The sequence below is a fragment of the Phocoena sinus genome, chromosome 15 (assembly GCF_008692025.1).
Source record: "Phocoena sinus isolate mPhoSin1 chromosome 15, mPhoSin1.pri, whole genome shotgun sequence".
NCBI lineage: Eukaryota > Metazoa > Chordata > Mammalia > Artiodactyla > Phocoenidae > Phocoena > Phocoena sinus.
In genome coordinates, this window is record NC_045777.1 from 4207863 (window position 1) to 4230878 (window position 23016).

At 57.2% G+C, this 23016-nt stretch overlaps 2 protein-coding genes across 9 annotated transcripts; one reads left to right on the forward strand and one right to left on the reverse strand.

Annotated features, from left to right (window-relative positions):
* The first annotated feature begins 1501 nt into the window (after positions 1 to 1501).
* CTSZ (cathepsin Z) lies at positions 1502 to 11611 on the forward strand. The gene is made up of 6 exons (XM_032605176.1): positions 1502 to 1772; positions 2249 to 2412; positions 5850 to 6029; positions 8660 to 8810; positions 9207 to 9369; positions 10447 to 11611. The coding sequence occupies exons 1-6, from the start codon at positions 1630 to 1632 to the stop codon at positions 10555 to 10557; spliced, it is 912 nt and encodes a 303-aa protein (XP_032461067.1). The 5' UTR covers positions 1502 to 1629; the 3' UTR covers positions 10558 to 11611.
* On the reverse strand, positions 11064 to 22696 carry NELFCD (negative elongation factor complex member C/D). 8 transcript variants are annotated; one of them, XM_032605173.1, is made up of 15 exons: positions 22588 to 22696; positions 18391 to 18506; positions 18057 to 18166; positions 17088 to 17197; positions 16667 to 16774; positions 16028 to 16180; positions 15676 to 15806; positions 14849 to 15014; positions 14424 to 14558; positions 13652 to 13791; positions 12806 to 12920; positions 12378 to 12440; positions 12159 to 12299; positions 11712 to 11841; positions 11064 to 11614 (listed from the first exon to the last, which is right to left on the reverse strand). In XM_032605173.1, the coding sequence occupies exons 1-15, from the start codon at positions 22672 to 22674 to the stop codon at positions 11580 to 11582; spliced, it is 1740 nt and encodes a 579-aa protein (XP_032461064.1). In that variant the 5' UTR covers positions 22675 to 22696; the 3' UTR covers positions 11064 to 11579. The 8 variants fall into 8 exon arrangements, 7 of the variants coding, with proteins under 7 accessions (XP_032461064.1, XP_032461063.1, XP_032461065.1 ...); XM_032605172.1 differs by having other exon boundaries at positions 12378 to 12473; positions 22588 to 22694; XM_032605174.1 differs by having other exon boundaries at positions 12378 to 12473; positions 15676 to 15764; positions 22588 to 22687.
* Positions 22697 to 23016: the final 320 nt, after the last annotated feature.

Sequence of the window (23016 nt, forward strand, 5' to 3'; positions counted from 1 at the left end):
GGCTTGTTTCCTCACGTGGATGGAGGACAGATTGGCTGACTCACCTTGGCCGTGAAGGAAAGAGGGGTAGGAAGGGGAAGTCCTGGCTGGCAACTCCCTTCCCACACCTGCTACACCCGAGGGAAGGGAAAGGCTTTGGAGCCAGGGCCAGGACACCTGTTCGGGCAAATCAGCCTCTGCAGATGTGGTTTCTGTGCCCCCATCCCCACTGCTCAAACCTGGACGTTTTCTCACGGGATCGGGGTGGAGGGTGGGCAGCTCCATCCCACCTCCTAACCAGGAACTGACTCACACTAAGGGTTCGAAGGAGCCCACTTTCCAGGAAGATAAAAGACACCTCGGGCTTCCCTGGTGGCACAGTGGTTGGGAGTCCGACTGCCGATGCGGGGGGCGCGGGTTCGTGCCCCGGTCCGGGAGGATCCCACGTGCCGCGGAGCTGCTGGGCCCATGAGCCGTGGCCGCTGGGCCTGCGTGTCCGGAGACTGTGCTCCGCAGCGGGAGGGGCCGCAGCAGTGAGGGGCCCGCGTACCGCAAAAAAAAAAAAAAAGAGAGAGACACCTCAACACATAGACCTCAATAGGTAGAGGCCGTGTCTATACATTGCCTCAGCAATAGCGTGTCAGGAGCAGGAACTAAGCCCTGCTGGGATTCCGTGGGTGCCCCAGGGCTTCCAAGGGTCATCACAGAAATGGCTGGAAGTCCACGGGGCAGCCACCGTGGTTTCTGATTGCAGGTTTGGTGTCGGCAGGGGGAAAGAGGGGGTGGGTGTGCGGTCATGCCCATGTAGTCCAGGGAAGAGCAGGGTCCCCACATCTGAGCACCCTATAGCCAAGGCTGTGGGCCCTAAAGCAAAAAGCCTGGACCCTCTTCTCCCAGGACCAGGGAGGCCATTCTGTGGTCAGCTCAGGTGACCGCCACTCAGGAGGAGCGGGGGAGGGGAAATTCTTGAGTTACGAAACCAAGGCCCCCAAGGTCCCACTTCTGCTTTTGTTTCTCTGTTTGAAGATGAAACGCTTTGTTAGCAGAAACCTCATCCAGCAGCTTTGGAAGTTGGAATGTAGAATTAATGATTCAGGCCCAAGTGAAACTCTCCTCGAGGTGCATTTTCTGGAAGGATCCTGTCTTCCTTCACTATGTAGGGAAAGTGTCTCTCCAGAAAGGGCCTGGGCCTTCGGGAAGTGGCCTTCAGAAAGCTAGACCAGGGCACAGTCCTGCGGGGAGACCCCCTGCCCATCCCCGGAGGCCTGGGCCCACGTGGGATGCGGGGAGAGGGGCACCTCTCCGGGGCCAAGGGTCCCAAGAATCCAAGGCTGGGGATGCCCGAGAGTGAATGAGGTCTGACGGATGGGAGGCTCATGGCTGGTGGCCGGGTCGGGTCTGGGGTCAGCCGAGGCCTGGCGCGTGACCCGAGTCCGGGCGGCGGGCCGTGCGGCCGGGCGGGGCGGGGCCGGGTCACTGGGGGCAGCCGCGCGCCCCGCCCCGGGGGAGTGTCCCGCCCGCGCGCAGCCACCTTAAGGGCCGGGCGGGGCGGCCGGGGCGGAGGCAGGCGGAGGAGCTACCGGCGCGGGATCCGAGTTAGGATCCGAGTTGGGATTCGAGTCGGGGTCAGATCGCACCGGCGAGGGAGCCATGGCGTCGTCCGGGCCGGCGCAGCTGGTGCTACTGCTGCTCGTGCTGCCGGCGGGCGCGGCGCGGGCCGGCCTCCACTTCCGCCCGGGCCGCGGCTGCTACCGGCCCCTGCGGGGGGACCAGCTCACCCAGCTGGGGCGCAGGTCGGGGCGGCTTGGGGGGGGGGGGGGTCAGGGGCTGCCCATCTCCCGGGGCTTCGCGCCCTCTCCCGCCTGGGGGACCCTGCCGCCTCCTTGGGGTGCCCTGAACCAGGACGCCCAGCCTCCCTTGACCTCTGAGGGTCAAGGCCGGCCCCGTTGCTTTGGGGGCGCGCCCTTTCACATTTGTGGGGTTGGACGAGGCGCACCGGTGCAGGAGGCAGGCTAGCCTCGCCGCCCTGGCATTTGGAGCATCGCTGGCGGAGCGGTCTGGTTCCTGCACTGGGCGGGGGGCGGGGGGGGGGGCGCGTGTGTGCCCTGCCCACTTGAGATTCTGAGCAGGCAGGGGCGTCTCCTGGCTGAGATGGCCCTCTCCCGCTGGCTCTCAGTTTGGGGAAGGGAGAGGCCACTGGGGAAGGTGCCTGTGCGCCCGACCCCCAGGGGCCCCAGTGCTGATTCCGGTGGTGGTGGTCTGTTCCCAGGACATATCCCCGGCCTCACGAATACCTGTCCCTATCGGATCTGCCCAAGAGCTGGGACTGGCGCAACGTGAATGGGGTCAACTACGCCAGTGTCACCAGGAACCAGCACATCCCCCAGTACTGTGGCTCCTGCTGGGCCCACGGCAGCACCAGTGCCATGGCGGGTAGGTCGGGGACTTCGGCCCCTCTTGACTGTGGGCCAGGAGGGCTCGTCCAGCTGCCTTCTTTGTCAGTACCTGCAGCTACAGCCCAGGGTCCTGGGGGCCTGCAGTTCTGTGCCAGGACTCAGCCTGGCATGGGGCGGTGTCTGCGTCAGGCCTAAGGGAGTGGATGCCCGGCAGGAAGACCTGTGACAAACGGCTCCCATGAGCCTTATCTGTCCCGAAGCTTGTGACCTGGGCTCTTGGGGATCAAACCACAAACTCACCGAGCACCCTGCTGGTGTTTGGGAATGCGGAAGTGAAGCTGCTTTTCAGCGTAGTTAATATTTGAAATGAATGCCAGCCCTGGGCTTGGAACCTTGAGCAAGGCTGGCTGTCTCCTCATCTGGGCGGGAAACCTCGAGGCCGGGGTTGGGGGGCGGGGAGGGATCCGAAGTCAGCGCCGCTCTAGAAGGCTGCTGGGCCTGCCTTGGTATGGGAGGGAGGGGGACTTCACACCAGCCTGGGCCTTCGTTCAGCTCGGGGTTCCGGGAGCCTGCAGTCACGCCGGAATCTTTCAAACTCCTGCCCCGTGGCATTGTGTTAAGCCAATGTGTGGCTACCGCCCCTGGCCTACGCTGGACGTCTCATCCCATGTAAGCCTCCTGGCTGCCCTGTGATTGCTCCCACTTTGCAGATGAGGAAACTGAGGCTCCGGCAGGGAGGTCAGGAGACTAGGCCTTTGTGGGAGTGACAGCCGGGAGCAGAGGAGCAGAGCGCGGAAGCTGGGCTGTCTGTAGGAGGAGGGGTGGGGCTGGCGTCTGGACCCCAGGGCCAGACAGCTGTACTGGGGGCATCAGGCAGGGCCTCGTGGTGGCCCCGTCCCATCTCTCCTGGGGGCTGGGTTGTACTTCTGACCCTTCAGGGAGGAGGAGGGTGGGGGCAGCTAGGCTGAGCCCCATTTTATTTTGTTTTATTTTATTTAAAAAAATGGGTTTTGGCTGCACCGCGCGGCTTGCAGGATCTTAGTTCCCCAACCAGGGGTTGAACCCTGGCCCACAGCAGTGAACACGCTGAGTCCTAACCACTGGGCCACCAGGGAACTCCCTGTGCCCCATTTTAAGGTGTAGGAGCTCTTCTGAGCAGCTGGGGAGGTCCCTGACCAGGATGGAGATGGACAGGGCCCCTGGAGAATGTGGAGCAGAGGCTTAACCACTGGAGCCGCTGGGAGACTTCAGGGGCCCACAGGCGGGCAGGCAGGCAGGGTGTAGGCAGGCCTCGAGCCAGAGGCTTAGGGCGAAGGCCTGGCAGGAATGGCGCACTCCCTGGCCTGGAGGAACTAAGAGGGCCTTTGTGGCAGGGGCCTAAGGGTGGGTGGGGGAAGCTGAGAAGGTCACCAGGGGCCCTACCCCCAGGGGAGGGGCCCGGCAGAAGCCTGAGGGATCTTAGGGAGGGAGTCACATGCCAAGATTTGCATCTGTAGAGGAGGGCGGGGCCTGGAGGCGATGGCGCGTCCCTGCTCAGAGGTCCGCCCTCCACTTGCTGGAGTGGAGTCTCCTGGGCAGATGACTGCTTCTCCCCTCTTGCTCTCCAACCCCTAACGGCCTCCCTAGCAGCAGGCATCCTCTTCCTCTTTCACTGAGAAAACAGAAGCCCCCAGAAGGGGACTTCCACGGTGCCCGGCCCAGCTGCCGCCTTCCCTCCTGTCCCCGGCCGTCTAGCGTCTGAGCCCCTGGACAAGGCCATCCCTGCCGATGCTCAGACCTGGCCAGCGCTGAACTCCACCCCGTCTCCAGCCGCCACCCCATTCCTGGGCTCCTGGAGGGGCCTGCAGTCCCCACCTTCTCCCTGCTAACCCGACCCCCTCCAGTCGCCTGCCAGCTCCTCGCCAAGGTCACCGGCTAGGCCAGGGGCAGGTCTGGTGGTTGCCCCTGGGCCTCGCCCCGCCCTGTTGTGCTCGATCAGCCCCTCCCCGAAATGCTTTCCTCGCCTTTAGCCGCAGGCCCCCAGTCTCTTTCTCACCAGCCCCTCCTTCATCCCCCCACCACCCCGCTTAACTTCTGGACATTGGGCTCCCCAGAACCCTCCACCTGGACTCGGCCTTCACGCCCCCCCCCGCGGGACACCTCAAACCTCACGTGCTCCTCCTTTCTGCCACCACCCTCACCCCCAAACCGGTTCTTCCCCGGCCTCCCTGATCACTCCAGGAGAATGCCATCCCTCCCTCACTGAGGCCCAGGCCGAGAGGCAGCCGGCCTCCTGCTTTCCACCCTCAGAACATCGGGCCGCAGGGCTGCACTCTACCTTCCAAGCACCGCTGTGGAGCCGCCGCCTGGTCCGCCTGCTCCCCTGGTGGAGCAGCTCAGACCCAGGCCGGGTCCCTTTTCCGTTCCGCTTGAAACCCTCCGAGGTTTTAGGCAGATAGAACAAAACCCTGACCTGCCCGCAGAGCCTGTGTAAGCTGGCTCCCTGTTCCGTGTTGGGACCCAGTTTGGACACCAAGAGCTGAAGAACGGGCCGGTACCCTCAGGCGGGAGGGGTTATTGGGTGAAGCGGGGTCAGCAAGGCCGGGGAGGAGGCTTGAGCGCGCAGGGCGGGCACGGCGGGAGGCTGCTGAGAAGGAGCTTGGGGAGACCTGCGGGGGCTGGAGGGCGGGGCTCACCCGCACAAGGGGGTCCGCAGAGGGCTGTCCGCTGAGGAGCACTGGGCCGTGCGTCCAGGGGCGCTGGGGGAAGGGCTGGGGCACGTGCTGGTGAGCGGCCGTGGGTTCCACAAGCCCTGTGGGGCCGCGTGTAGAGCCCTGTGGGCCCAAGGGCCTAGGAGGTGACCCCAGGGGTGGAGGGGGCCTGGGGCCGCAGGAGGGAAGGAAGGGGGCGCCTGGAGGGGCTGCTGGTGGGTGGAGGGCCTGGTCGCTTGCTCGCCGTCATCAGGGAAGGAACAGGCGCAGCTGTGGTGGGTTCTGACCTGGAGGTGGGAACTCGGGATGCGGCCACGAGGTGGGCGGCTGCGGAATCGTCTCTCCGGGAGGGCGGAAAGCAAGGTGGCGGGCCTGTGGTAAGGTTGGCTGCAGGGCCCCACAGGATGCTGTCTGTACAGGGAAAGGGGGGCAAGGAGCCGGGGGCCGTGGCTGCCCTCAGCCGTCCCCAGCTGCCCCGTGGGGTGTGTGGGCCCAGGCGCGTGGGGAGTGAGAGTGGGGTCACCAAGTGGCCCCTAGTCTGGCTCCCCGGTGCCCTCGGGGATCTACCAGCCTTCAGGCAGGACACGCCCGGCCCTGCCCAGATGACATTCGTAGTGGGGGGAGGGTGGGCATCGGTGCCAGGAAGGGCCCGGGAGGCCTCTCTGGAGAGGCCTCTCCCAGGGACCCCAGGGAGCAGGGGAGGGCCCTCCAGAGAGGGATGCATGGCCCGCGGAGCGGCAGGCAGTGGGGTGGGTGCTGACCAGCATGGGTGCTGCCCCCGCAGACCGGATCAACATCAAGAGGAAGGGAGCGTGGCCCTCCATACTGCTGTCCGTGCAGCACGTGATCGACTGCGGCAACGCCGGCTCGTGCGAGGGGGGCAACGACCTGCCGGTGTGGGAGTACGCCCACCGGCACGGCATCCCCGATGAGACCTGTAACAACTACCAGGCCAAGGACCAAGGTAGGGCCTGCTCATCCCCCAGACGCGCGCACACACACACACCCTCTCTCTCTCTCTCTCTCTCTCTCTCTCTCTCTCTCTCTCTCCCGTCTTCCCAGAGCACGTGTGGCCGGCAAACTTCTCAGGGCCTGTGACCGGGGCCCTGGGGAAGGGCGGGACGGAGCTGGGAGCCCCCTGCCGCTGTGTGTCTCGTGGGACTGGGGTGGGGGGGGGCGGGAAAGGTGGGGCCTGGCATCCTTGGTGGGAAGACCAACAAAAAAAGGACTTGGGATGGGGGTCTCCAGCCTGCGTGCCCGGCGGCCAGGCCGGGCCCTGGTGTTTGGGTTTTGACGTGTTGGCATTTTGGTCGTTTCATGGCCCTTTGTAAGGGGATCGCTCATCAAGGGAAGAGTGTTTTCCAGGAGCCGGGAGCGGCGAGCAGGCAGGAAGCAGGCGGGCCCGGCCTGCTTCGAGACCCTGGTCCCGGCCGCCTGCGTCTGGGTGGATTTGGAGCCGAGGGTGCTGCACGGACCAGCGGATGCAAGCTGGCCTGGGGCCCTGGAGTCGGCACGGTCCTTTCAGGGTGCTTCCCTTGGAAACCCAAGGAAAGAAAAAGTCCAAACCCTAACCCCACAGTGGGTAGTTTTAAGTCACCTGTCTGAGCGCCCTCGTAACCAGAGCAGAGAGCTGAGACCAACTCAAAAGGCCTTTTGAGGGCTTCCCTGGTGGCGCAGTGGTTGGGAGTCCGCCTGCCGACGCAGGGGACGCGGGTTCGTGCCCCGGTCCGGGAGGATCCCACATGCCGCGGAGCGGCTGGGCCCGCGAGCCATGGCCGCTAAGCCTACGCGTCCGGAGCCTGTGCTCCACGGCGGGAGGGGCCACGGCAGTGAGAGGCCCGCGTACCGCAAAAAAAAAAAAAAAAGGCCTTTTGAGACAGGAGTGGGGAGGACGGGGGTGTGTGTGGGGAGACCGGGGGGCTTTTCTGCCCCCCCTTCCATCTGTAAAAGGTGTGCTCAGGCCCCTGTACCTTCTGAAGGCGCCATCCCAGGCCCACAGGCTGCCCCCACCTTGCCTCCCCGGCCGTATTGCCCAGCCAGCAAGCATCTCCCCAAACTGGTCCAGTGAGTTGTGGAAGTGATAGATGCAGCAGGCGTCAGAGAACCAAGGAGAGGTGTCCAGGATGAAGGGGAGCAGGGAGGGCCCCCACGGGCTCAGAATCGGGAACCAGGTGGTCCTCGGAGCCCTGATCCGCCCAGAACTGGTCTTGTCTGTCCTCGGCCAGGCCCCTCCAGCCCACCTGGGACAACAGGGCCAGATGGAACTCATCGGCACCTGATTGTTTGCAATAAGTAGTCCTGTCTTGGTTTTTTTTGTTTTTTTTTTTTTTTGGCTGTGTTGGGTCTTCGTTGCTGCACGCGGGCTTTCTCTAGTTGCAGCGAGCGGGGGCTACTCTTTGTTGCGGTGTGCGGGCTTCTCATCGCAGTGGCTTCTCTTGTTGCAGAGCACAGGCTGCAGGCGCATGGGCTTCAGTAGTTGTGGCTCGTGGGCTCTAGACTGCAGGCTCAGTAGTTGTGGCGCACGGGCTTAGTTGCTCCGTGGCATGCAGGATCTTCCCCGACCAGGGACCGAACCCGTGTCCCCTGCACTGACAGGCGGATTCTTAACCATTGTGCCACCAGGCAAGTTCCAGTAGTCCTGTCTTTGTATTAGCAAATGTGGCCACAGATCCACCTTTTTTCAGGTTGTCCTGGGCATTTGGTGTCCAAGGGACAAACTAAACCAACAGTTTAATCCTCAAGGAGTTTAACTTGGGGAAGGAGTCTGGATAGATACAAAACTATAACAGAAATAGGTAATGTGAAAGCAGCAGAAAGTGGCGCTGTGGGCCAAGGCAGGATGGACAAGGTGAGAAGTAATACTGTCTAGGGCCCAGGAGGGACGCAGGAGACGGTGTGAAGTCTTCCAGACCTAACAGCTGCACTGTTTTTTGAGGCCTAATTATTATACCTTCTCAGACCGAAATAATAAGAAAATGCTTATTTTTTCCCCAAACGTGGGGAAACAATAAAATCTTATTAAAAGTGAATAATAGGGGCTTCCCTGGTGGCGCAGTGGTTGAGGGTCCGCCTGCCGATGCAGGGGACACGGGCTCGTGCCCCGGTCCGGGAAGATCCCACGTGCCGCGGAGCGGCTGGGCCCATGAGCCATGGCCGCTGAGCCTGCGCGTCCGGAGCCTGTGCTCCGCAACGGGAGAGGCCACAACAGTGAGAGGCCCGCGTACCGCAAAAAAAAAAAAAGTGAATAATACATAGCCAACAATACAATCTTATTAAAAGTGAATAATTTAATCACACTATTCTCAGCTGTATTGTGAAAGGCCTTTGTCCCGGCTTTAAAGGAAAAGTGGAGCTTTTGAGCACCTACTGTGTGCTAATTAACGTTTCTTTCCACTGAGGCCTGGGGAAAGGCTTTTTATAACTCCTGCAGCTGAAAGAAGAGGGTAATTAAACACCCGAGGGCAAGAAGATTTCCATTATTAGCTGATGGATGGAGCGTTCAGTTAGAAAAGTGGAGTTTGGGTCTGGGCGTGCTACTTTGTTCAGGGATTAATGAGGAAATGGCCTCACGCTGACTTTCCGTGCTGTCCCCAGAGTGTGACAAGTTTAACCAGTGTGGAACATGTACTGAATTCGGAGAGTGCCACGTCATCAAGAACTACACCCTCTGGAAAGTTGGCGACTACGGCTCCGTCTCCGGGAGGGAAAAGATGATGGCAGAAATCTACGCGAAGGGGCCCATCAGGTGAGGAGCTTTGAGACCCCTGCTTGCGGAGGGTGTGCACGCTTCCAGTAAACGGGACCCAGGTGATTTTCACCCCTTTCCTTCTGGCCAACTTTACCCACAGGGCTGGAGACACAGCTGCCACGTGAGTTTTCTCAAAAGTAAAGCTCGGTAGTCCATGTGCCCCTCGTAGGATTATTGTGAGGGAAGGACACATCCATGGACAGCTCCCAGAGTGTAGCCAGTGCTCTGGGGCGGCTGGTCCAGCTTCGGTAGGGAGGACGCCAGGTGAGTAACTACAGAAGTTTGGGCAGAATCATCAGGTGCGCGTTATTTGAGTTGGATCCACACGGCTCTTCCTAACGATGGTCAACGATGGTCATTGAAAGCGCTCATTCTTTCCCTGCTTGCTCTCAGCTGCGGTATAATGGCAACGGATAAGATGTCTAACTACACCGGCGGCATCTATGCTGAATACCACAACAGGGCCTACGTAAACCACATAGTCTCCGTGGCCGGCTGGGGTGTCAGCCATGGAACGGAGTACTGGATCGTCCGGAATTCGTGGGGCGAACCATGGGTAAGACATTTCCACTGCGACTCCTCTCGGATGGTTCTGGGGGTTTTGTAGCTGAGAACCGCGGCCCTGAGCAGAGGGGCTTCAGGCTCCAGACACGTGGGGTGAGATCCTTCTGCGCTGCACGGGGGCTGTCGCCGTCCTGTGCCTCGCAGCGCGTTTAGCAGCGTCCCCGGCCCCTACCCGGTAGACGCCAGATGCTCCTCCCCGCTCCCCAGCTGGGACAACCAGAAAACGTCTGCAGACATTGACAAATGTCTCCCGAGGGGGATGGGGACTGAGAAGTGCTGCTTTAGTTTCCGTTTAGCTAGCTTTTATTCCTTTACAACCATCTCATTCTTTTTCTTGCCATACTTTCGGCTCTCCTAAGTAATACTGTGGAGTTGCTTCAAAAATACTTTTTTGAGTTGAGTCAAAAACCCAGGGGAATTAAATTAACTGGCAGAATTTTCGTTTCTAAGACCGAGTATTAACCATTAACAGCTGAAGACACAAATTCATTGTTATGAAATCAGGGACGGTGTTTTTTTTTTTTGGCGGTACGCGGGCCTCTCAGTCGTGGCCTCTCCCGTTGCGGAGCACAGGCTCCGGACGCGCAGGCTCAGCGGCCATGGCTCACGGGCCCAGCCGTTCCGCAGAATGGGGGATCTTCCCGGACCGGGGCACGAACCCACGTCCCCTGCATCGGCAGGCGGACTCTCAACCAGTGCGCCACCAGGGAAGCCCAGGGATGGTGATTTATGTCAAAGTGATGAAATGTCAATATTTTTTATTAAACGACTGTAAATGGGGATATTAATAGGTAGTCGAGTCATCTGGTCTAAAGAGTCGATCAGCATTTTAGTTAATTAGCTCTCGGCATAACAGGGCCACGCACCCCTCGTGTTGAATATTAACCAAGTTGAATATTTCACAAAAGCTATTTCCGAACAGGGGTCCTAGGAAAGGGAAGGGTGAGCCGAGCGGGTGGCTGGGATGCTGCAGACCCCCTGAGCCTGAGGCTGAGTGAGGAGGGGAGGGGGTCAGTCTACTCAGAGCGCAGACAGGATCTGAGCTGACGCATGGTCCCACTCCTCACAGGGTGAGCGGGGCTGGATGCGCATAGTGACCAGCGCCTACAGAGGTGGCAAGGGTGCCGACTACAACCTTGCCATCGAGGAGAACTGCACATTTGGGGACCCCATCGTTTAAGGCAGACGTCTCCAGAGGAGCGGCTCTTAAAGAAATCATCGCATGAGCCGTAACCAGAGGGGATCCCACCTTCACGGGCACTGGGGTGGTACTGCCGTGGTTTGAAGGAACTGGGGGTTGGCGGTCACATACGTGATGGCCGGTGACGGCCCTGGGCGCCCAGGAGGGACGGCCGCCGCGATGCCGCACGGGCTGAACGTGTTCCCGGCGGGGGGGAGTCGCGGCGGGGGACGACCCAGCACCCGCACAGGACGGCTTCCCGCCGGGAGGACGGCAGCGCACCATCTACCTGGAGAAGCGTGAGCCACCAGGCGGTGAATGATGTGACCTGTTTTCTTCAATAAATCATTTGGCGACTGTGGTCTGTGATGTATTTAAGAGGTGGAACATTTCAGACTTGTCTTCACCAGTTCCTCTGTCACCCTGAAGTCAGTGGTAGGGCCGAGGGGGGATGGCGAGCTCACGCTGCCCAAGGGATGAATAAAATGCACACTTCACACCAGAACTGAATCTGAGTGCTTTATTCACACGCGAAAACATTAACACCGGGACCTACACCTTCCAGCCGCAGAAGGGCTTTTTATTTGTTCTCGGAAAATGAAAGCAACTGCAATAATACGAACTAACCAATGGAGCCTTGTGAGGAAACGTAAATCAACTCTGAACAGTTCATCTAAGTGTCTCAGTTTCTGACTTTCCACCGCCCCCCACCCCCCCACCCCCCGCCGGGGCTGACAGCTGGCTACATCCCAAGAGGTGACGGGAACCTAGTTCCGCTACTGGGGGAAATGAGTACTATAAACAGGACTTGGGGGCAGCCCTGGACTCACGAGGAGAGGGGACTGTTCCTAATAGCCGTTACACTGCTAACACCTTCCTTTTTAAAAAAGTTACCCACCTCCTCCCACCACAGCCCATTTCCAAGACGCTGACTGGGCCTCTTCAACAATGGCTTCTGGAAAGGGTTTTTCCACAGCGGGTCTCCTGGAATGGTCTGCTCCAGCTCTGGAGGATGCTCTGAATCAGTTCACCAAGATGAAGTTAGACTTGCAGTGAGCTTTAACGAACGGAAGGAAAACAGGCACTGCGTTAGAAACAGGAGGGAAACAAGGACCTTGAAAACTGCAGCCAAGAGACGCTCACGCCAACCCTACCTATAAACTCTGTCACAGGGTCGTGTTCACCTTCTGTTTTAATGGTGCCGGCGATGCTGTCGTTCTCCAGGATAGGAAGGAAAAGCTGCACGAAGTCAGAGGTGTAGGGGGGCGCGATGACGTCGAGCACCTACGGGGAGCACAGCCTGTGAGCGGCTCCGACTACCAGTCAGACGGCACTACCAGTCAGACGGCAACAGTGCGGCGAGACCCCTCCCCCAACCCCCGCCATTCTGCTTCCTGCCGACAATCTCCGACACTAAGACGCCCAGGGGCCAGGCAGGTAAAACACTGTTCCTGCAGGTAGGAGGTGCCTGGTAGACTGGCATCCGTGTCACTGTCATCACCGTGACTCTCCGACGGCACGGCTCCGGAGTGCGGTACCAGATGACTACATCAAGCCAAGAAGGGCGCTGCCGGGGGAAGCGGTAACCGGCGCGCGCTGACCTCAGTCACAAAGTGGCGAATGAGGGAGATGTCGGTGTCCAGCTTCTCCAGACACTTGCGGATGTAACTGACCACGGGGAGCACGTAGCCCCGGCTCAGCAGGTGCACCATCCTGTCCAGGAGGGTCTTCTTCAACTCGAGCTGCACGGGTGGGACGACAAGGCTGAGAAAGGGGCCGCCTTCCCGCTGTGCAGCCCAGCCCTCGGGCTGCCCGCTCACCTGCTCCATCACGTCCAGCTGGGAGTGCTCTGTCTCGAAGAGTTTCACCAGCAGCTGCAGGACCTGCGGGTGGAGGAGCTGGTGGCAGGTGCTGATCTACAAAGAGGCCAAAGGGAGCCACCCTGAGCGCTATGGCTGGGCCTCGGCTCCCCGCCGGCCCCAGAGAACCGTCACCAAAGACAGCTCGTGGCTGAGGACGGCGGGCCCAGCACTCGGCCCAGGGCCGGCCAGCCTCTGACCCATTCCTCATCCTTTCAGGGACACTTGATAAAAACGGAGAGACCTGTGGAGTCAACGAAACTAGCTCCTTAAAAGGAAGCTCCTCATTTTGAACAGAAATAACCAGCTCCGGAAGGACTGCCTTCTGAAGGCGGGGAACAGACGTGCGAGAGCCTCGGACCCGGAGCTGGGGGGTCCGCAGCCCCTACCTCGTCCAGCAGTGCCAGGTGCACCGGGGTGTGGTCCGTCTGCAGCTGGAAGTACCTCGGCTCTGACACAGTCCAGTCCACCCATTTCAGCACACCCATGGCCACCACTGGAAACCTACAGGTACACAAGGCAGAACGCTTCCTTTAAACAAAGTTCTCTAAAGGGCAAACACCAAAACAACCACCACCAACTCAAGCCAGCCCATCAAGTCACTCTACAACGTGCTCTGCCAGGGAGACACGATGAGCTGAGAACAGGCTGACGAGACCAGCATCCTCTCAAAGGTGCAGCTCGAGAACCCGAATCCCACGCTCAGCTGACTTTGGACCAACTTTGCTGGTTTGAAAGGAAAAGACCATTCATGCAACACTCCATGAGCTTGGTGGACTGGGCTGAAGCTTACTTTTATTTAGCAAACCCTCTCTTTGTCACTAGCACAAATTAACGGAGGAAGGTTCAAATGCCTAAGAGGACACCCTGTGTGTCAGCTTTTCTAGTGAATGCTTATTTAAATAATTGGCATGACACCCACCATTTCTAGCTAGGTGATATTTTGTTGGTCTAACTTTTACTGTAAATAGAGCCTCTTCTTCAAGTCAAGTTTTGTAGTTCTGGTTGGTCTTCCTTTTTCTTAGTCTAATTTGCAAATGGACTTCTGGCAAGTAAACACCTGAAAATTACTCATGCCGCTAGAACAGTTTAAAGTGCTCTCTCTCTCTTTACGAAAGAGAAAATAAATACGATGAATAAGTATCTCTGAATCTGTTTTATTTTTTGAGCTTTTAATACGAAAGCTCAAACCCCTCCTCCCCAGAGAATCAGGGTTAGAACCTCCACGTGCTCACCTGATACACTGGTAGAGGGTGCTCAGCTCGGCCACAAGCTCAGACGCCCCTTTGTTCTCATTGCAGCACAAGTTGTGAACAGTCTCAACAGCTTTCGATGTTGACTTCAGCTCGTCTTTATTGATGCTGACTCGCTTGTTCTGAAAACACATGAAGTCGGTGAATCCCGACGGTGCCCGCGACCTTGCAGTCGGGGTAACCTGGCCTCGGCCCTTCTCTCTGCAAACCCCCGTCCCTGTCTCTGAAGCGTCCCCATCACACAGCGAGACCGTCCTCCAGGGAGACCGGCGTCCGTCGGTGGCTTAGGGAATTGGTTTCGTATCTTTTTTTTTTTTTTTTTTTTGCGGTACGCGAGCCTCTCACTGCTGTGGCCTCACCCCTTGCAGAGCACAGGCTCCGTACGCTCAGGCTCAGCGGCCATGGCTCACGGGCCCAGCCGCTCCGCAGCATGTGGGATCCTCCCGGGCCGGGGCACGAACCCGAGTCCTCCGCATTGGCAGGCGGACTCCCAACCACTGCGCCACCAGGGAAGCCCTGGTTTCGTATCTTTAGCCACACTTCAAATTACAGTTTAAATTAGTATCGTAGATGCTGTGCACCTTTCCTTGAGACATTTAGCACTTTGACTTATTTTATGCAGGAACACTAGAAAAGACATTTCTGACACTAGCTGGGCCCGTGATTCCCTGCAGCCAAAATTCCCAAATAACACCACAGAGAGGAGGTTTCTGGCTCCGTAAAAAAGTCCCTGAGTTCTTAGAACTGACAGTACCTTCTTCCAGGTCTCCACCACGCTCGCTGCGTATGCTAAGATGTGGATGTACTTGTGCTTGTGGTCCTGGTTGATCCTGGCCCCTGGTTTAAAGAGTGACTGCATGAACAGGTCCAGGAAGGCCGGCACCCGGATCTGAAGAGAAACACACAAACACACTGAAAAGGAACACAGGAGCGAGATGGCAGGTAAGTCCACACGCACCCATGGCAGGAGGGCCCACTCACACCCACCGCTGCATGTGCTTCAGGGTTGTGAGGGCCGAGGGTGTGATGAGGAAGGACCAGGGAGAGGACAGAAACATTTCAACAGGAATGTGCACTCGCTGACTTCAGAGAATTAAAAGGAACAACCTTCCAAAAGAATATGCTTCCGGCAGGCGCTGAGGGTGTCCCGTCTTAAGGTTAAAATGCAGAGCAACTCACGAGTTCAACAGGAGGCGGGTCCATGCTTGTAAACATCTTGAACAGGACTGTGATGTCGGCCGGATTCAGGGCTCCCTTGGACAACATAGCCCCAAGGGCCTGACACGCCCGGGGGTAGGAGGCAGCTGTGCCCAGTGCGAGCGTGATCTGACTGGCGTCATGGCCTCTTGATGAAAAAAAATCGTACGTCCCATCACTGATGAGGTGGTGCCCTGTCCTGCCCTCTCCTTCCTTCTCCTTTTCCTTCCTTCCTTCTTTCAGATTTATGCTTTGAACTGTTGAGGTCCCTTTGTTTTTTCATATTTCTCTCATCCACTGGTACGTTTACTAACTGACCCATGAAAGCAACATTTAGAGCCAACTGGGAAAGAACGGTTCAGTACAGCTCAGAGGCTTCCTAAAAGGAACCACACACTTTTGAAGTACCTTAAGACTCCATTAGTAGACAATAAAGCTAATAGGGGCTAGTTCTGTTCTGTAAGATATGGACCACGACCCAACCATCAGACTACTAGAGAGCTACTTCAGGACTGCTGCCATGTGCCGTTGATGAATCCCAATATATTGGGAGTTTAGGTTCATAAATACAGTTAGGTTCATAAGTGCGGTGAACTCAGCGATAAGCAAACCGTTTACCAAGTATTCATCGAAGCAAAACTTTACGACGCAAGCCCTCTCCACGTATTTAAAATTAGCCCGACTTTTTCAGCTCTACTGGATAAAAGCAAGTTTACCTATCTGTCAAAAACAGGAGGACCTAGAGTCTTCGGTTGTGGACACAGGGCAATGTGGTAGGGGCGAGAGCGAGCTGACAGGCAGCCTCTCACCTCTCCTGGGCAAAGCGCTGGACCTCCTGTGCGGCCCTGCGCACGGCCGAGCCCCCCTGCTCCTCCTGGGCCAGCACGGACATCAGGGCCTGGGCGAACAGATACGTGTGCTCCCCGTGACACACCATCTTCTGGAAGACGGCAGGGAGACAGCGTGTGGGGTTTCAGGACCACAGCAATGACAAAGGCAGACAGAAGAGTCGGACTCCGACAGTTCTGCACCCAAGTCCCCACCTGGGAAGGTGCCCTGCGACCCACACACTCTCCACAGTAAAGAGCACTTCCCGTCAGAAGATGCATGGCCCCATGCGAACGGCCTCCTGATCTGAGCCACGTCAAGTAAAGCGCTTACAGCAAACTCAGGGAGATTTTTTTCGAGGTTTTCTTCGCCTCCGTCCAAAATCGTAGCTAGAGAGGTACGAAGCACTCTAGAAAACACCTCCAGCTGCTGGCAGGCCGTGGACACGCTGGTGATCTCCCCTTGGTACCCCGCGTCGGAAATAAGCTGCAACACGGAAGTAAGCCACACACAGAGCTGACGAGCCGTGGCCCCGCGCCCACAGGAAGGCGGCCTCTGGCCGAGCCTGGGGTGAGGAGGGACGGGCACTGGGCGCGGGTCTCAAACTTCTGCTCGGGTCCCCGCTTCACCACTAACTAGGGTGGTGGTCCCAGTCAAGCCCCCCACCCTTGAGTCTTCGTGTGTGAGACGGAGGAGATGGACCAGGCGCTCTTAGAGGCTCCTCTCCGAACACAAGGCTCTGTCCCCTGTTCCTGCCCAATCCTAAAACACAGGCCACTGGATCCCAAAACAAACAAAGTCTACGCTTTTCCCTCTGGATGTTTACGACCTACTAAAGTGAAACGACGAAAACCTTTACAAATAAAGCACGCAGGATCTTTTCAAAGGACACAGACCAGCAACCGACCAAGTCAAAATCACCCTCATTCATAAATACTTTCATCTTTTCTCGGACTCTAGGACTCTTCCTACCTTAACAGTGAAGTTGAGCATCAAACAGTCTGGGTGGGCTTCAGCCAGTTTGTAGAAAAGGTCTCTCCACGTGGTATGTGCAATCATTTGTTCAAGCCAAGCGGGGGTCTGACGACAAGCAAACAAACAAAAAGCAAGGTAAGAGGCCTAGCTTTCGCCTAAGTGAAGGTGACGTCGTGGCAGCAGACACAGCAAGAGCCCCTGGGCTCCTGGCTCTGCCGCGGTCCCCCACACAGGAAGAAGCAGGCCGCGGGCTGCTGAGGGTGCCTGGTGGCCGGGCGGCCGAGCCCGAGCCCCGAACGCCCCCGCAGCGTGTGGAAGCTCCAGCCCTGACTGACACAACGCGCCACACTCCACCGTGAGGTGGAATCAGCAGAGGACTCTAGGAGCTGGAATTAAAAAAGGGAAAAAGGTTCCTCACCTCTCCTTCTTCAGTAAAGATAGAATCTGCTTTGCGGGGGTCGAAATGTTTGATCAGTAAACTCTTCAGATGATTTTCCACAGTTTCCTGAACCTGCACTGGTTCAACACCTGAAAGAAAATGCAAAGCCACGAGATGGAGAACGGCAACCTCTCAACGCACTGTGTTATTTTCGAAAAAATCGACAGATCAAAAGTTTATATGCAAATCAAGTATCACAGAACTGCTTCTGCCCACTTAGGATCTGGGGCCTCTTATAAAAATTAATATTACTCATATTCGATGGTAAGACCCAAAAAAGAGTCCAGGGCAAAACACACAAGGATGCTTGTTGACGTGGAAAGGACAGTGACATCTTCGAAGCCTCGCTAGGAACAAGGACAAATTGCCAAAATGGGAAAACACCCCCCTTCCCCCATGGCAGAACAGAGCAGATGCCAGCCAGGGGGCACACTCATGTGTGATGACCGTGACGGCAGGGAGTCAACTCGTTTACGGGCAGCACCCACTCCACGATGTCATCTGTACTCAGCACAGAGGATTTACAGTAAGGCTCTACTTGGATCATAGTAGCTAAAAGCCATAATCATGCCCAGCCCTAAATTAGCCATGATTTCTGCTTGCTATAATAGACCTCTTAAAGATGGCACACTGAACATACACCGCATAGTTCTCTACTTCTGCAACACGGTAGGGAAAACAGCTCAATGAGAATCACATTTGCGGGTTATCTGTGAACCTCAATTATTGAATCAAAGATAAAAATCAAGCCGATGAAAATGGGTAAGAAGTTCAGTTCTTACTGACAGAGGTGTTAAAAACCAGGAAAACAAACAAACAAACAGACAGAAAGAACCAGGACAACAAAGAAGGCCTTTCCAGCTTATCGGCGTGGTGATGACCAGCGGCTCTGTACCGCGCTCGGTAAGGTCCCGCGGGAAGGGCCAGGACCCCGCCCCCACACGGCACCTGTCTGAATGAGCCACTCGGCCAGCAGGTTGACGGTCTGGGCCACAGCGGTGTAGTTCTCTGACAAGAGCTGGATAACGTTCTCTGGAGACCCTCCCGCCTGAAAATACCTAGAAAAGAGGAACAAGCAAGCTGTGACACTCAAATGGACGCAGATGGGCATGGGGACGGACAGCCGTGGCAGGGTGAGGAGGAAGACAGGTTATTCAGGCTTCTAAAGTGGGGGGACCCCCAGAGGCCTTCCATTCCCGTACCGCATTCTTCTGAATTTCACGTATCATCTTTTGGGTCTATTACACAACTTTCTCCTCCCAGTGCAACCTTTCTCACATACCTCTTTAGAGTGTTAAAGATGGAGGGTTCCATTATATAATCCCGGGTAGAAAATTTATGTAGGCATTCTTGCTGGACCTCGGCATCATCTTCTCCCTCTCCATAATCGTCCTCCTGCTGTTGGCAGAAAGAGCCCGGCTATTCTTCGTTACTACAAACATCCTGCAACCTCACCGTAAACCCTATAACGCTGTCCATGTCCAAAGTGTTCCGTGGACTTCCCTGGTGGCGCAGTGGTTAAGAATCCGCCTGCCAACGCAGGCGACACGGGTTCGAGCCCTGGTCTGGGAGGATCCCACATGCCGCGGAGCAACTGAGCCCGTGCGCCACAACCACTGAGCCTGCGCTCTAGAGCCCTCGGGCCACAACTACTGAAGCCCATGCTCCACAACAAGAGAAGCCACCGCAACGAGAAACCCGCGCACCGCAATGAAGAGTAGCCCCCACTCACCGCAACTAGAGAAAGCCCACGCACAGCAACAAAGACCCAATGCAGCCAAAAACTAATTAATTTTTTTAAAAAGTTCAACGTATGTCATTTCATTTGACTTTCACAACAATCTCATGAAGTACGCTGGACGAGTAATGTGAGTGGCTAAGAAAACGGAATCCAGAATCATACCAAGTGAGATTGTGTGGCGACTCCACGCTGGCGGTCATACAAGTTACCGCATCTCATGCAAGACACCTCGCCTGGGCATCCATTTCTCTTCTACTGAACAAGGACAACAATGGGACCTACTCCCGCTTGGCTGCTGTGAGGATTCCAGGAGCCAATTTTTGGAAGAGCCAAGCACAGCCCGACACTTGCTATGAGTTCAGTAGGTGTTAGCTGCTATTACTGTCGTCACTATTACTATTTCGTATGTACCACGCGTGGAAGGCTTTCCAACAGAGACTGAGGAAGCGATTCTCGAAGGCCATTTGCTGTCCGTCAGAAGGTGCAGCTCGCTGGCTTGCCTCACATCAGCGGGCCTGCCTGGATGCTAGCCCCTGTCCTACACGGCGGCGACCTTGGGCAAGTCGCTGAATCTAAGGGTACCACAGGATGACGATGTGATGACAGAGGACCGAACGACCCCAAGGTCTGTCCAGCTTTAACGCTGTTACCAACAAGCAGATGCTTTTTGGACACTCACCATACTGAGCACTATACAGGAAACCTAAGAAACTGTAAGACAAGAGATGGCTTTTTCTGCTGAGGGAGTTTACAAACCAGTAACTGCCCCTAACATAATGGGGTAAGAGCTAGGCCAGAGATCAGCAAACTATGGCCCAGGGCCAAATCCATCCTCCTTCTGTCTTTGTAAGTAAAGCTTTATTGGAACACAGCTACACAGCCCCCTTTTTAAAAACATATTGTCTATGCCTGCTTCCCCCCTATAAAATGGGCAGAGTGGAGCTGTGACAGAGACCTGCAGAGCCAACAATATTTACTGTCTGGCCCTTTCCAGAAAAGCTTGCCCACCCCTGACGCGGACTTACATCCTGAAAGCAGTGCTCTGGGAGAAGGAACCTGATTCCTTCACTATGGAGACCGGGGAGTCTTCTCTTGGACCTTATTTGAGTGGGAGTCTCGAGCAAGGCTTCTGAAGGAAGGCCGGCCTTTGCCCCAAGAGGCATCCTTGGGTGTCTGGATTCTCGGGCTTCTACCCTGGGCACTCATCTTTTCCACTACATCTTCTCCTGGGTCATGCCACTTCCCTGCTCATAAATCTAGAATTTAGCCTAGATCTCTCTCTCAAGCTCTAGACTCAAGCATTCAACTGTCTATTCTCACTTCCATTCACATGTCCCACGAGTACGGCAAACTCATTAGATTCCAAACTGACCTCCTCTTTTCCCTCTAAACAGATCTGCTTCCTACAACCCATGTTTTTGTAAAGGACTCCATCACCTCTACCTGTTACCTTAAACTCACAAACCTAGAAGAGGTCTTCAATTTCTGTTCCCACACCCTGTCCAAAGACCCATCAGTTCTCTCTCCCACGTCTAACCAACTTGGCCCTTACTTCCCTCTTTCCCTCTGCCCTTCCTTATTTTGGGCACGCTCGCAGCTGCAATGGTCCCCCAGTGGCATGGTCTCATTCCTTCCTTTCAGTCATCTTTCACACTGATGCCACCATGACCTTAATAAGCCACAAATCTGATGTCTCTTTCTTGCTTAAAGTTTCCTATCTCCCTCAGAAAAGACATCCAGGCTCCATCCAGCAGGACTTCAACCTCCCGCTCGCTTGCCTCCGCAGTGTCGTCCCTCGGCACTCCCCACTGGCAAGCCACAGCCGGACTAAGCTATCTGCACTTCAGTACCCCTTAGCTTCTGTCGCCTGGACTGAATGTCACAGCGGCCTCCTGACACATCTTCCTGCCTCCCCCAAATCCACCCACCATGCGTGAACAGAATTGGGGTCACAGAAATTGATCTTCCACTGTCTCAAAATCCAGCTCGTGCCACCCTTCCTGTCACCTTTCTTGACTTTCTATCCTCCATGAAGTCAGAGTTAGAATGAACGTGAAATGAACATCTAGTCCAGCCCTCTCATCAGGGAGAGCCTATCAGAGTCAGTGGGCCAAATCGGGATCATGCTTAAAGTTCCGCAGACGTGAGACTCCCCGGCCTCCTGTCTGTGGGCGTCTACGCCTGGCTCTGCCATCCCCACCTGCTTAAGCAAAGGCCAACAACTGGAGTGCTCAGTTTATGCAATGAGAATGTAGCCTAGATCTCTCTGCATTTCAGTACCCCTTAGCTTCTGTCGTCTGGACTGAACGTCACCGCGGCCTCCTCACACATCTTCCTGCCTCCCCCAAATCCACCCACCATGGGGTTAAGTGACTAGATGGCCCTTAGATATGCCCTAGTTGTAGCACGCCGTGACCGGAAGGCTTCGGTGGTCCGGCGGTTTGCTGGAGTGGAGATGGAGACAAAGGACCTAAGTGGGATCCCCATTCCTTCATGTATGAGTTTCACGCCCTTGGGCAGGGCACTCGGTCCTCCCGTCTCACTTTCTTCATTTTCGACATGAGCAGAGTTGACACCCAACTCAGCATCTTGAGTGTGGAATGAGCTGATGCACGAAAGCCCCTAGCCGGCACAGATTTTCAATTAGCTAAATCTGACTCTCTCTCTCCACGCCAAGCCTCCAACACCCTGGAATGATCCAACACGTGAAAGCTTAGAGTGTCACTCCCTGCCCCCAACTCTTGAACAAGTCATGCTTTTCAGCAGCTCTCAAGGGCCCTTCAGAACGCACTGCTTCCACCAGGCAACTAACCACACAGGCCTCCTTTCAGCTCCCGGAACACAGCGCCCACCTTTGCATCCCTGTACCCCGGCTTCAATGCCCTCGGTGCCCCGCCAGCCCCTTTCAACGGGGCACGCCCCACTCCAGGCTTTCTTCCTTCAAAATATCACTTCAGTATGTTCCCAAAACACCTAACCTCGACTCTTGTTAAAAGGCAGGTTCCTGGGCTCCCCTCCAGACCAACTCCTCCCAGGCCCCAGGGGAGGGGCCTGGGAAGCTGGGTTTCAAACATCACTGCGGGTGGGTCTTCATTTGAGAATCAGGTTGGGGTCCCCTGGCCGAGCGACTGCGCCCAGTTCCTGCTGTGCAACCCCTGGCTTCTGGGGAGAAGGTTCTGAGCCTCCCTCAGCTTCCACAGCAAACCCCTGAAGGTCAAGGATGGACGATCCTTTCCTCCTCACTCAGGCCAAGGGCTGATTACATCAGCCAGAGCGCCCAAGAGTATGGTTTACAAACAGTAAAGCACGTGTGCGAAAGTCCAAGTTCCACTTTTCCCCCTCATGGTGCTGAGTTGGATTGTTGTAAAGATTATGGCTACTTTTCACAGTGTGTGTCTGGGCCCAATCCTCCACCTTCGAGGTGCTGTCTGACCCTCCCGGCGGGGCTAGGAAGTCCCAGGACCCGGCCCCGAGGCCGCCCCAGGGTGGTCGGAAGGTCAGCTCGGGTCACGACTGGGGGGCGGTGCCCCTGCGGCCGGAGCCCGTCACTGGGGGGGACCGGGTCCTCGCCACGCATCACCGTCCAGTGCCCCCCGAGAGGCCGCGCGCCCGGGGGGGTGGTCGAGCGGCGGGAGGGGGCGGGGCGAGCTGTGCTTGGACCACGCGGCGGGGGCGGGGCCGGCCCGCCGGCGACGGAGACCAACAGTCCTCGTCGGGGGCGCCCGGTGCCCCCCTCACCTGGCCGCCGTCCGCCTCGTCGCCCCACTCGGCCGCGCTCCCGAAGTAGTCCTCGTCCATGATGGCGCCCGGCGCGGCCCCCGCCATCCTCTCCCGCGAGCGCGCGCGCGAGCACGGCGCATGCGCACGGCGGACGGGCGAGCGCGCGCGCGGCCCCGCGGCCCCGCCCCCTGCGGACGCGCGCCTCATCCCAGGCGGGAAGAGCAGGGCCGGGGCGGAGGGGCGGGGCCGGCGCGGAGGGGTGGGGCGCAGAGGGCAGCCTGCACGCGGCAGAGGGAAGCACCCGTACCGATCCAGAAGCGCAACCTGTTTGGGCCCCAGGGATATTGGATCGGGATAGAAGTTTGGAACTAGACTCACACGTGGCCTGGTTTCCGGTGCCAGCTCTGGGTCTTTTTCACTGGGAATTTTGGTCCTCTGGGCATCAGT